The sequence below is a fragment of the Eumetopias jubatus genome, unplaced genomic scaffold (assembly GCF_037043125.1).
Source record: "Eumetopias jubatus isolate StellerSeaLion01/CBP00866 unplaced genomic scaffold, mEumJub1_p1.0 scaffold_14, whole genome shotgun sequence".
Classification (NCBI taxonomy): Eukaryota; Metazoa; Chordata; class Mammalia; order Carnivora; family Otariidae; genus Eumetopias; species Eumetopias jubatus.
This window is the reverse complement of record NW_028274820.1, coordinates 107,484,280-107,496,319: the sequence shown is the minus strand read 5'-3', so window position 1 is coordinate 107,496,319 and position 12,040 is coordinate 107,484,280. Positions and strand designations below refer to the sequence as shown.

The following is a 12,040-nucleotide window of genomic DNA, read 5'->3' as shown; positions in this document are numbered from 1 at the left end:
GGGACATCATAAAGCTGCGAGATGGATGCGGAGCTATAAGCTCGTGACACGAACATCAATTTCAACAGTAAAAGCTCCCTCTCCCCCACCACGAAAGAAACAAGTTCTCAAATCCACCCAGCGTAATACAAACCAACCTCTAGAGATACAGGAATGTGAAAATGTGTGGGGACCAACACGTGCTCGCCAAACTGGTCAGCGGCTGCAAGAACACAGCACACAGAGGCAGAAGGCAGCCCTGGTAAAAGGGCAAGGGGATCCGGCCCCACCAAGCTGCTCCCCAGCCCGCCAGCACCGTTCAGAGCGCCCCGTTCTGCAGTGAAGGCTCACTGAAGACTCCCGTTAACAGTAACAATTAGAGGTCTTATATTTTTTTCCACATGCTTTTTAAACACACACACACACACACACACACACACACACACACAAAATCCTCCCTTCTACTTAGCTAACATAAGCACCGCCTATGGGGTGGGGACAGGACTAACAGGGAAGGGGCAAGCCCCTCAAATCAAGATTAGACGAACCAGGCGGTGCTCCTAACCCTTGACAAGTTGTTGACGTAAGGCTGCTGTGGTTCAATTAAATGGTAGCATTTTCATCAAAAAACCTTGAACTTCTTAAAGTCTGATTAACACTGGACTCTACAACACTAAAAATATTTTTCTATCACTGTGGACCTAAACAAGCAATAAGCAGACCAAAAACCCTCAAGGGCTACAAAATCCTCGTGGTGAAAACTGAAAGACCATGGAAAAGACCAAGGACAAAGAACGGTCCATTTGCACTAGCGTGCTGGTGTGAAAACAAAGTAACGTAGGAGAATCTAGGTACGTTTTATTTGTATAGGTTTTGTAAAAGACTCGATTTTTTTTTTTTTTAACTCAAGGCTTAATACGTCAAGTGTAAGGCATGTCTTTCACTGTCGGCCTTGAGACTGAAGCCTGACTTCACACCAGTACTTGAGCACTGAGGCAGGCAGGCTGTATCATTTGAGAGAGGGAAAGCACACAGCACGAAATTTAAACAAAGGTACAACTCTAGGTTTCTCAAGAGAAACGGGAAGGGAGGGCAGCCACACAAATTTACTCCTCCAACGAAGGATTTTTCTGATCATGGCGCATGAAGTCTAGAGTCCACAAAATGGACTAAGAACACACACCACCCATGGGTGCAGTTTTGCTCATTAAAAAAAAAAGGCTAGGGCACCTGGGTGGTTCAATCTGTTAAGCATCTGCCCTCGTCTCATGTCATGATCTCAAGGTCCTGGGATCGAGTCCTGCATCGGGGTTCAGCTCAGGAGGGAGGCTGCTTCTCCCTCTGCCTGCCGCCCCCCCCTGCTTGTGCTCTCTCTTACAAATAAGTAAAATCTTTTAAATAAAATAAACAAAAATAAGGCTAAATCCAGCCTAAAACAGAATTTGACTGCACACTTAATGAGAAATTCGTATTCCATTTACAGGTAACAGCATTTTCTAAGTTCATACTTCAAAGCCACCCTGCAGACACTGACCACTCTTGACTGTGGCTCAGAGATCAAGCCCTATGCCCGGCTCTGCACTCAGCACAGTCTGCTTGACACATTAAGGCCAAATGAACCAGACAGATCCAGTTCACCTTGAGTGCCACCTGTGCCCTCAGCTTTGCCCCGCACAGAGGCCAGGCCTGGTCACAAAGGCATGGGTAAGACCAACAAACTGAACCAGGGACCAGATGGGTTCTAGCAGTACAGGCTGGGGTCACATGACAAGGATTTTTTAAAGCAACTAACACCAAGGAGGTTATAGCACCACACTCTAAGAGTGCTGAGTGCCAAGTCAATTCCATTCCAAATTCCAATGTCAGTTCTCTGCGATTATTTCACATCCTCAGTGTTTGATCTACTTTAAGCAGCCAGCAGAATCCACTGTCCCAAGGCAAAGTAACAGAGGAAACCAAGTGACCTTCTTATTCCTCAGTGACAAGTGACAGGCTGGGCCTAGGTCTGAGAAGGCAAGAGTTAATTTGTTAACTACTCTGTCTGAAGGTAAAATTAAATAGCAGTATTCAAAGAGTGTTATATTACATGGCCCATTTCAATAGATAAAAAGTGACAATACCCAAGGACCAGTGCATGACAGCACAGATTTATTATTTCATAAACACAACTACTTACGCCTTTTTAATATCCTCGGCTGAGGCATGTCTCTGCACGCCTAGAACTTCATAGTAATCCACCATGTTTTAACAGGCTGTCGGAGTGAGTCCTGCAATTAGAAAACCCATGGTCAATGACAGGACTGCCAAGGTTAGGTTCATCATGGGGGAAAGAACACAGCAGGAGAGGGAGGGGTACGTCACCTCACCTGAGCACCAACCACTGGCCTGTCAGGCTGGACCCTTGTCGAACAGATTCCAAGACTTATGCCCTAAGACCCTTCTCGATATAGAATAAAAAGCTCTGAAATAGCCTAATAATAGCTGCCTTAACTAAATAAAACTAACAGGTGACTCTGAGGCAGACACTCAGGGCCCACTTGACCACCAGCTGACGGGCCCTTTTTTGAGTATCTTGTTTTCCTGACACGGGCCGTGCTCAGGGAGCTTTGGTTACCTCCTTCATTCAGTGCATTCCTGTGCCAGGCATTGGGCAAGACCGCACAGCCACCAGGATGAACACACTGTCCCTGTAACATGGGAACCACACAAAGACTGGGGACGAGCTGATGCGCCCCCCCCTTTCCCCAAAGTCCCTGGGAAAGAAAAAGGAAATGTCTTTGACAACACAGCTATCAGACTACCTTTACCCTCTGGCTTCACACCCCCATCCATCCACAAACAAACACATTATGCCCTGCTGTCAATATTAATGAAAGAATGTCCCTACACATCACGCCTTCAATGGAAAACTAGCAGCAAGATTTGCCTCACACTTACCCATGTCACTGCACGGGGCAGGTCAATGAGAATCCGTTCTGCTTCTGCCACCCCTAACAGGAAGGGCCTTGGGTCCCACAAACCAGGTACATGTATGCTGCCCCTTTAAGTGAAATCTAATGAATTAACTTCTTTAACTTTGGGTAAAACACTTCATTCAACGAGTGACCAAAGCTTATGAAGAACATGCCTATCCTCTGAGAGCACACATGAACTTCACCAGGAGAACAGGGCCTTCGGTCAGACTGCTCTGCCCACAGCTGAAGCTGGGCTTTCCATGGCGGCCCCAGAAACTCAACTATCAAACCTCAGAGACACTCTGACTCTGAGTACGTGCAATCATAGTCTTCCTAAGGCCACCGTGCCGAGGCTAAACGATGTCTAGGTTAAATAATGCCACAACTAGCAATTTTTCCACTGCTCAAAACAAGATGCATACACAGTTGTTGCCAACGTTGGGGGACCAACCCACAGTTTAAAAAAGAAAATCTAGCATTACATCATGACTCAAAACTGACATATACCAGCCAAGCATTTAGAAAGAAACTCTGTATTTAAAAGGGTCAAAAGGGGGTGCCTGGGTGACTCAGTCAGTTGGGCAGCGAACTTTCGGTTTCAGCTCAGGTCACCATCTCAGGGGGCTCAGGTCATGATTTCAGGGTCACAGGACTGAGTCCTGCATCTACTTCCTGCTCATGCTCGCTCTCTCAAATAATCTAACAAGTAATTAATAAAGGGTCAGAGGAAGCAGATGAAATCTACTCGTTACTAGTCCAGGAGCTCGACACAAGGAATAATTCAAAAATATCACAGGATTGGGGCGCCTGGGTGGCTCAGTCGTTGGGTGTCTGCCTTCGGCTCGGGTCATGGTCCCGGGGTCCTGGGATCGAGCCCCACATCGGGCTCCCTGCTCAGTGGGGAGCCTGCTTCTCCCTCTCCCACTCCCCCTGCTTGTGTTCCCTCTCTCGCTGTGTCTCTCCCTGTAAAATGAACAGAATCTTTAAAAAAAAAAAAAAAAAATCACAGGATTGGGGGCGCCTGGGTGGCTCAGTTGTTAGGCGTCTGCCTTTGGCTCAGGTCATGATCTCAGGGTCCTGGGATCGAGCCCCGCATCGGGCTCCCTGCTCAGCAGGAGCCTGCTTCTCCCTCTCCCACTCCCACTGCTTGTGTTCCTGCTCTTGCTCTCTGTCAAATAAGTAAAATCCTTAAAAAAAAAAAAATACTACAGATGATCTAAAAATAGATTCCCCCACCACCACCTTGAAATACCTAGAGATGTTAAAGTCCAACAAATACATCTGAAGAAGCTGAGCTGCCAGAAAGAGGCTCAAGTGCCAGACACAACCAGGAGTTTACACCAGAAGTGGTAATCCTGAGATTTCGGGGGGGGGGGGGCTGTGTTCTCAGGACAGGACTTGCTTTTGAAGCACAGGAAAGAGTAGCTGCAATGGAGAGGGAGAGAGAGAGAGAGAGAGAGACAGACAGACAGACAGACAGAGACACACACACACACCCACCCACCCACCCTGGTACTGTGGCTCCCAAAGGGCTGTAATTACAAGAAAGGGGGAGGAGAGAGGTTTCTCTCCAACCCGCTGCAGAGAAAGAGGCCCCCTGAGCACTTGAAGCCTGAGGGCTGGGTCAGAGGTACAGAAGGAAATCTTATTACCTCCATTTTCCTGCGATGCTCCACGCTCTGCAGAACTACCAAATACAACCCCGGGATGGTGAGGCAAATACAGGTACACCTGAGCACTAAGTATCTCTACAAGCTAAGTCACATAGATTCCAGCAGAAAACACAACCCCTGCTCAACAGGAGCTGACAAACTCTAGATATGAGGAAAGCATCAGGAGGAGTGAGAACACCTCCAAGAATCTGAAACAAAGAACTTGAAAGGGAACATATTAAAAAAGCATTTGGGGGCGCCTGGGTGGCTCAGTCGTTAAGCGTCTGCCTTTGGCTCAGGTCATGATCCCAGGGTCCTGGGACCGAGCCCCGCATCGGGCTCCCTGCTCAACGGGAAGCCTGCTTCTCCCTCTCCCACTCCCCCTGCTTGTGTTCCTGCTCTCGCTGTTTCTGTCAAATAAATAAAATCTTTAAAAAATAAAAAAAATAAAAAAGCATTTGGGACTGAGCCTTGGTGGCTCAGCTGGTGAAGTGTCTGCCTTCGGCTGAGGTCATGATCCAGGAGTCCTGACATCAAACCTAGATTTGGGTTCCCTGGGGCTCCCTGATCAGTGGGAAGCCTGCTTCTCCCTCTCCCACTCTCTCTGCTTGTGTTGCCTCCTCCCTCTCTTGCTGTCTCTGTCAAAATAAATAAATAAAATCTTAAAAAAAAAAAAAAAAGACATCCAGTCATGTCATTTAACAGACCTCTGGTAGCTGACATAAAATAGGGCCCTGCAGCGCACAATTGGAAAATCCATGTTCTGGGGCACCTCGCTGGCTCAGTTAAGCGTCTGCCTTCGGCTCAGGTCATGATCCCAGGGTCCTGGGATCGAGCCCCGCATCGGGCTCCCTGATCGGCAGGAAGCCTGCTTCTCCCTCTCCCACTCCCCCTGCTTGTGTTCCCTCTCTAGCTGTGTCTGTCAAATAAAAAAAATTAAAAAATAAATAAAATCCTTAAGGAAGGAGGGAGAGAGGGAGGGAGGGAGGGAGGGAGGGAGGGAAGGGGGAAGGGAAGGGAAAGGAAGGGAAAATCCATGTTCTTATCAAACACGTGCCCATTTGGCCAAGCAAAACTTAAAACAGCTAAGCTTTGTAATGCTTACAAAAACAATGGAATAAAAAAGGAAAACGGGTGCCTGAGTGGCTCAGTCCTTAAGGGTCTGCCTTCGGCTAAGTCATGATCCTGGGGTCCTGGGATCAAGCCCCACATCGGACTCTCTACTCTGCGAGAAGCCTGCTTCTCCCTCTCCCACTCCCCCTGCTTGTGTTCCCTCTATCGCTGTCAAAGAATAAATAAAATCTTAAAAAAAAAAAAAAAAAAAAGAGGAAAACAGTATCACAAAACCACAAACGAACGACTGGAAACAAAACTCATTTTCAGAAAGCCCTTGGGTCAAAGGTCTCATGCAGGATATATTTAGTTGAAATATCATGTATCAATCTGATCACCTGGTGAAGGGAGAAATTTAGAAAAGGATGTAGAACCTCAAATACAGCAATAACAGTTCTAGAGGTTGGAAGGTTAAGAACTCAGAACGGATTTGAACAAAACTTACCATTTAAGAACATCAAAATATGTACTTTTCTCAAATAGATTCCCAGGATTTTTTTAAATTACAAATTAAGGAGAGAAAACTATTTGGTGACTATTTTCTGGTAATTAGCTGTGACAGACACAGAAGAAAGAGAATGTTACTTGGGAGGAAGACCTCCTCCTCTGTCCTGTGACCCTTCCAAGGGGACTCAGCCACAGCCACATCGACAGGAGAAAACTGAATGTAACAGGCATGGACAGGAAATTCACAGGCAGGCGGGCAACAGGAAGCTTCTAGGAGCTGCGGGGGGGGGGGGGGTCTGAGGACAGGAAGGGGAGGAAGACCATTAGCAAGAAGGAGAGAGGAGAGGTTTGGAAACACAAGGTTGCTCTGCGTTTCCTTAGGTAAAGGGGAGTCTCTGTCAATAGAGCTCTTCCTGGCACAGGCTGGCTCTCCTTTCCAATGTAAATTAAAGCAGTTGAGGGGGAGGCAGAGGGCCTTTTCCCGCATCTGCTGGGTTTTGATTACTTTTAACTCCGACATAATCTCTAGGCAAAAGTGGCCCGTCCTGGGGCAGCCTGCCATGAGCCTCTACAGTAACAGGACAACGTACTCATGAGAACATGATTGTGCACAATATAGGTTTTGCAATTCTGTTTGAATATGTTCAACGTAAACTATTAAAGTATTTGTTTGAAATGCAATCAGTTACACAACATGGAAGTGAGCACGCAATTTTATTTTTTTTTTAAGATTTTATTTGACAGAGAGACACAGCGAGAGAGGGAACACAAGCAGGGGGAGTGGGAGAGGGAGAAGCAAGCTTCCCGCGGAGCAGGGAGCCCGATGCGGGGCTCGATCCCAGGACCCCAGGATCATGACCTGAGCCGAAGGCAGACGCTGAACGACTGAGCCACCCAGGCGCCCCTGAGCACCCAATTTTAAAAAGGTTTCCTCGCTGGTAGTTAGAACACTCAAAACAAACTGGCCGGCCAGTGACAGTGGCCAAGTTCAGTCTCAAAATTACTAGCCACAGAAGAGGTCCCCAATTCTCATGACCTAGAAGCACAGCAAGCTTTATCTTCAGGAAGTAAAAACCTGACCACTACCCACAAGGCAAGGGCAGCCAGAAACAGCAGAAAAATCAGCATCCTAGCATCTCCACTTGAAAGAGCTAATAATTAACTATACCAGATTACAGTCTCCTGTGGGCCCCAGCTGTTGCTGCATGCATCTGCGGGCATCTTGGAGTGCCCAGCAGTGCAAGGGCAGGTCAACCCACTGTTACCAACACGCAACAAAGGGAGAAATCTCAGGACCAGGCTCTCACTTTCTAACAGCCGAACCATCACCAGAGCCACACGTGGTCAGAGGTCACGTGGTGTGTCAGATGCCACTGCTAGGGTGTCCCTGGTACCACTTCAAAGCTGGATTCAAGTCCAAATGGTTTCTCTTTATCTGCAAGGACGTGCCTGTCTTTGTGCAAATGAGGATGGTAGTGTGGCAGCAAGATCCTCAAGGCAGTCAGTGCAGAAGTGGATGTAAATGTGGCTTCAACATGCCAGGTGGTAAATGCCCTGGTTACTTAACTACCTAAAATATTCCCCAGGACAGGCCCCCCCCTTGGGGGGGGTGCACAAGCACCATCAATTTAACATAACCTGGGAAACAAGCAACACTTGAATGATGACTATTCGTGTTTCTTTCTAAAAGGCCGTGCCTAGAAGAAAATGCAAATGAACTGAATGAGACCAATCATCTGGAGAGTCCAAAACCTCACCCTCCGACCACCTCTCTCCAGCACAAGCTATTAGTACCTCCACCTTTCTCTGCTCCTGCACCCAGTCCTGTCTAACCCCCAACACCAGTACCACCACTTGAAGCTTACTCTTACTAAGGTCAAGAGGAAAATCTTGCGCAGTTTGACTCCCCAAAGCCCTCAGCACACGGGGGCTTTCCAGTCCCATCCCCTGTTCTCCCAGACAGCCCTGTGAACACAGAGTAGGGAAGCTAGGGTTCAGATCCCTCCTCTCATGCTACACTCATGTGTTTTCAAACACTCCCATTATGCAAATGCCAACTATTTCGCAATGATTCCCAAATTTAAGCTCCCATCCTAGGTCTCTCTTTGGCACTTCAGACATGAATAGACAGATGACTACCTGACATAGCTACTTGGCAGTGTGACAGACCTCCCAAATAGACCAAGACCAAACTTCACTGGATGCTCCCTACCCCACTCCTTGTCTTTCTCTAGTAAATTCTGCCTTCCGCTTCCAGGCTTCTGACTGGAAACTGTTGCCTTCCCCAACACTGCTACCCACCCTCCCACCCGACATACACACACACAAAGTAATCCACAGTTCTGTCTGATATGTCTGCCAACTATCCCAAACCCCTTCCACTCTTCTCTATCTTTAATGGCACCAGCCCCTCCTACTGCTGGAGCCTCTTAATCATACCCTCTTCTCTTACAGCCAAGGCAAGCTATAAATACGCTGGGGCTATCACAGCAGATACTATATGGTGTCCGCACTGGACAGAACCGGCTATGAAGGACACAGTCAGCTCGGCTGAGGATTACATGGAGTGAGACCTGACGTCACTGGTAATGCTGGCTCTGGGGCAGGGAAAGTACAGGATGAGCCTAGGACATGCTACTGAGCAAGTAAGTAAAGATGCTAGCAAAAAGTATAGGCCTGGTCCAAAAAAAAGAAAAAAACAAACACCCCAAGACTAGAACTCTAACATCTTGGAGGTGACTAAGAATCAACAGCAACTAAATGCCACCTGGGCTCCAGGCATGTGGAGCAGAAGGCCGACAGTGGAATGCTGGCAGGATGCGAATCAAGTTCACAGTTAACACAACTGCAGCAACGCTGACCTCTCAGCTTCAATAAACGGACTGTGGTTACACAGAGTATTAAGGAAAATCCGATCAAAGGTAGACAGGAAACTGTCCTAGTGTCTTGATGACTCTACTATAAATCTGAAATCATGCCAAAGGGGCAGGGGGGAGGCAAAAAGTCAAAAAGAACAAGTACAGCCAGGTCCAGAGAACATCAGAACAAAACTGATGGAGCACGGGCGACTAGAAGGGAATCAGACCATCAAAATGACCGCCATGCACTTAAAACACACACACCAGCACAAGAGTCAAAAATTTACTACGCTCCCTGTGCTGTACAAACTACATTCGCAACCAAGTAATTGCCGAGCCAACATTCTTTTTAAATTATTCCAGCAAACAAATGCAGGAAAAATGCTAGAATGAGAAAATTATCATCGCGAAAATAACCTAGTGCTTCTTAAAGCACAGACCTGAACCAGCAACACCAGCATGTCCTTGTTAAATAAAAGGACCTTTAAAGTAACCAAGTTTCAACTTTGCCTCATAAAGCATCCCCACTACAATAACTACTCATTAGCCCAACTTTCTCTGCCTGAACCAACTCCAGGGAGCAGCCATCAACAGTGGACAGTTCTTGGATTCTTTCCGCTGAAGAGCGGGGCCTCCAGGGAGTTGTCACACTTTGGTCCCTGGTTCAGGTTACACAACACAGGCTGAATTTCTCTTCCACAGCCCCGCACAGGGCTCCCTGCTCAGCCGGGAGCCTGCTTCTCCCTCTCCCACTCCCCCTGCTTGTGTTCCCTCTCTAGCTGTCTCCCTCTGTCAAATAAATAAATAAAATCTTTAAAAAAAAATTTTTTTAATCCACGTAACGTGTCTGTACTAGTGACGTCACATTCAGTTTAGTAATAATTCAGGCTTCAAACATTCAGGGGCTTTATTTTCATGAATTTTTCACTCTCTCGACTAACAAGGCCTTACATTTCATGGCAGTTCTTCCTAAGAACACTGCCCTGGATCCCTGCTTTGAGCAAGCTCCAAGGCTGCAATTCCTTAGTACCCAGAATCCAGCACAGATGGCACAAGGACGGTCCAAGCGTCACCAACGAAAGGTAACAAGACTACCTACCGTACTTCTCTGAACCTGGATCATCAGTGCTAGGTCAACTCTCCTAAGACACATTCCTGAATTCAATCATCAACGTCAACTGCAGTCTGCGCCTGTCTTTTTGAGTCTCTGGTCCCTGTCCTGCTCTCATTCCTGCCTCTGTGCAACCGTGGCTCTTCCGACAAGGGGGCTGCACAGCTTGCCTCATCCATTCCCCCTTGGTGATGCTGGCCCACTGTTCTCATCAACTAAAATCTTTCTGATAACAAGTCTACCATCAACAGTTACTCTCAATGAAAACAATGACATAATTCTGAGTGAATTTAGTCATACAAATTTACTATTTATAACAGTCGTATGCTAGCTTTGGGAGTAAGCACCAAGTTTAGCAGACAAGTGAACAACTTAGTCATGGACAGTTAACACAAATATGCCAAGAGTGTGGGGGAGAGGGTATGGAGACAGTGGGGCAAAGAAAGCGTAAAACAACACTGCCACTTCCTGAAGAGCTGGAAAACAGAAAAGTTCCCTGTGCAGAGAGGCAAAATTATCTCCAACTGCAGTGACAGCATATGCACAGACAAAACTATAAAAGCACATGGCCCATGTGAGATGCAACTAGTAAGGCAAGACTTTAGTACTGAGCTTACCTGGGAGGCTCAAGGAAGAAAGATACAATTCAAGAATAATTTTAGAACATGCCAAAGACATAGGACTTCTCAACTTATAAGCAAAAGGCTTTTTAAGCAATGATTTATCAGGGGTGTATCTGAGAAAATCACTTGTATGTACAAGATACGACAACTTCTAAAGAAGTATGATTGGATGGTGATGGGAAAGATCCATTTAAAAGATATCTCAAATGAAATGCGTGTCTGAATCAGAAAAATGACAGTAGGAATGAAGGAGAGAAGTCAAGGGAAGACAGATTCAGGAACACCCTGAATTAAGGTCACCCTGTAAAGCAATGAGATTTCGTTAATAGGGTTCCATGCACAGCCACTAACGTTTTATGAAAGTTTTTCTTCAATTTCTACTAAAAACAGATTTTAAAAAACTTTTTAGGGGAGCGCCTGGGTGGCTCAGTCCGTTAAGCAACTGCCTTCAACTCAGGTCATGATCGCAGGGTCCTGGGATAGAGCCCCACGTCAGGCCCCCTGCTCGGCAGGGAGCCTGCTTCTCCCTCTCCCTGCTTGTGTTCCCTCTCTAGCGGTCTCCCTCTGTCAAATAAATAAAATCTTTAAAAAAAAAAAAAAAAACTTTTTAATCAACATGACATAAGTTTGTACTGGTGACGTTACGGTCAGTGTAGTAATAATTCAGGCTTCGTTATTAGCCTATTCAGGAGGAAATGTGTGCCTATCTCATGCCAGGCATTACAAGTACATACTGAATTACAACCACAGCTGAGAGGGGCTCAAAGGAACAGTCAATTTGCGTCCCATGTCTGAGCACAGAACTCTCCCATCAAGCTGTGCTGTGAGTGTGGGAGCCAAACACGCAATGCTACAGAAAGACATTCCTTACATCTCAACACTACCTTTTTTCATTTTTAAAGTTTTATTTATTTATTTGATAGCGAGAGAGACAGCGAGAAAGGGAACACAAGCAGGGGGAGTGGGAGAGGGAGAAAGAGGCTCTCTGGACCCTAGCATCATGACCTGAGCCAAAGGCAGATGCTTAATGACCGAGCCACCCAGGTGCCCCTACCTTTTCTCATTTTTAACAAATGCCAAAAAGATAAACAGGTTTTAACATAAACTCAAAAATATGCTCTATAAAGGCAACAAAATGAAAATACCCTAAGGTCTACAAATAAAGATCCAATAAGGCACAGAAGACCCTGGACATCGCCAAGGGCAGCTGCAGAGCAAGCTCAAGTACAGACACCACCCCGTCCCCCACGCAGTGCCAGCCACAGGCTAAGTACCCTGCCCTCTGCTCACAGCTTCAGATTAA

The 12,040-nt window shown here is 46.7% G+C and overlaps 1 protein-coding gene across 3 annotated transcripts in view; it reads right to left on the bottom strand.

Annotated features, from left to right (window-relative positions):
• Nucleotides 1–12,040, bottom strand: part of DNAJB6 (DnaJ heat shock protein family (Hsp40) member B6) — a 69,840-nt gene that overhangs the window by 42,962 nt on the left and 14,838 nt on the right. For all 3 annotated transcript variants that reach the window (XR_015766805.1, XM_028092382.2, XM_088018651.1), the window contains exon 2: nt 2,156–2,246. Coding sequence is in view for 2 of the 3 variants with exons in the window: in XM_028092382.2 (XP_027948183.1) it covers nt 2,156–2,220 (65 nt within the window). In the remaining variant the exon portion in view is untranslated. The remainder of the gene's footprint in view (nt 1–2,155; nt 2,247–12,040) is intronic.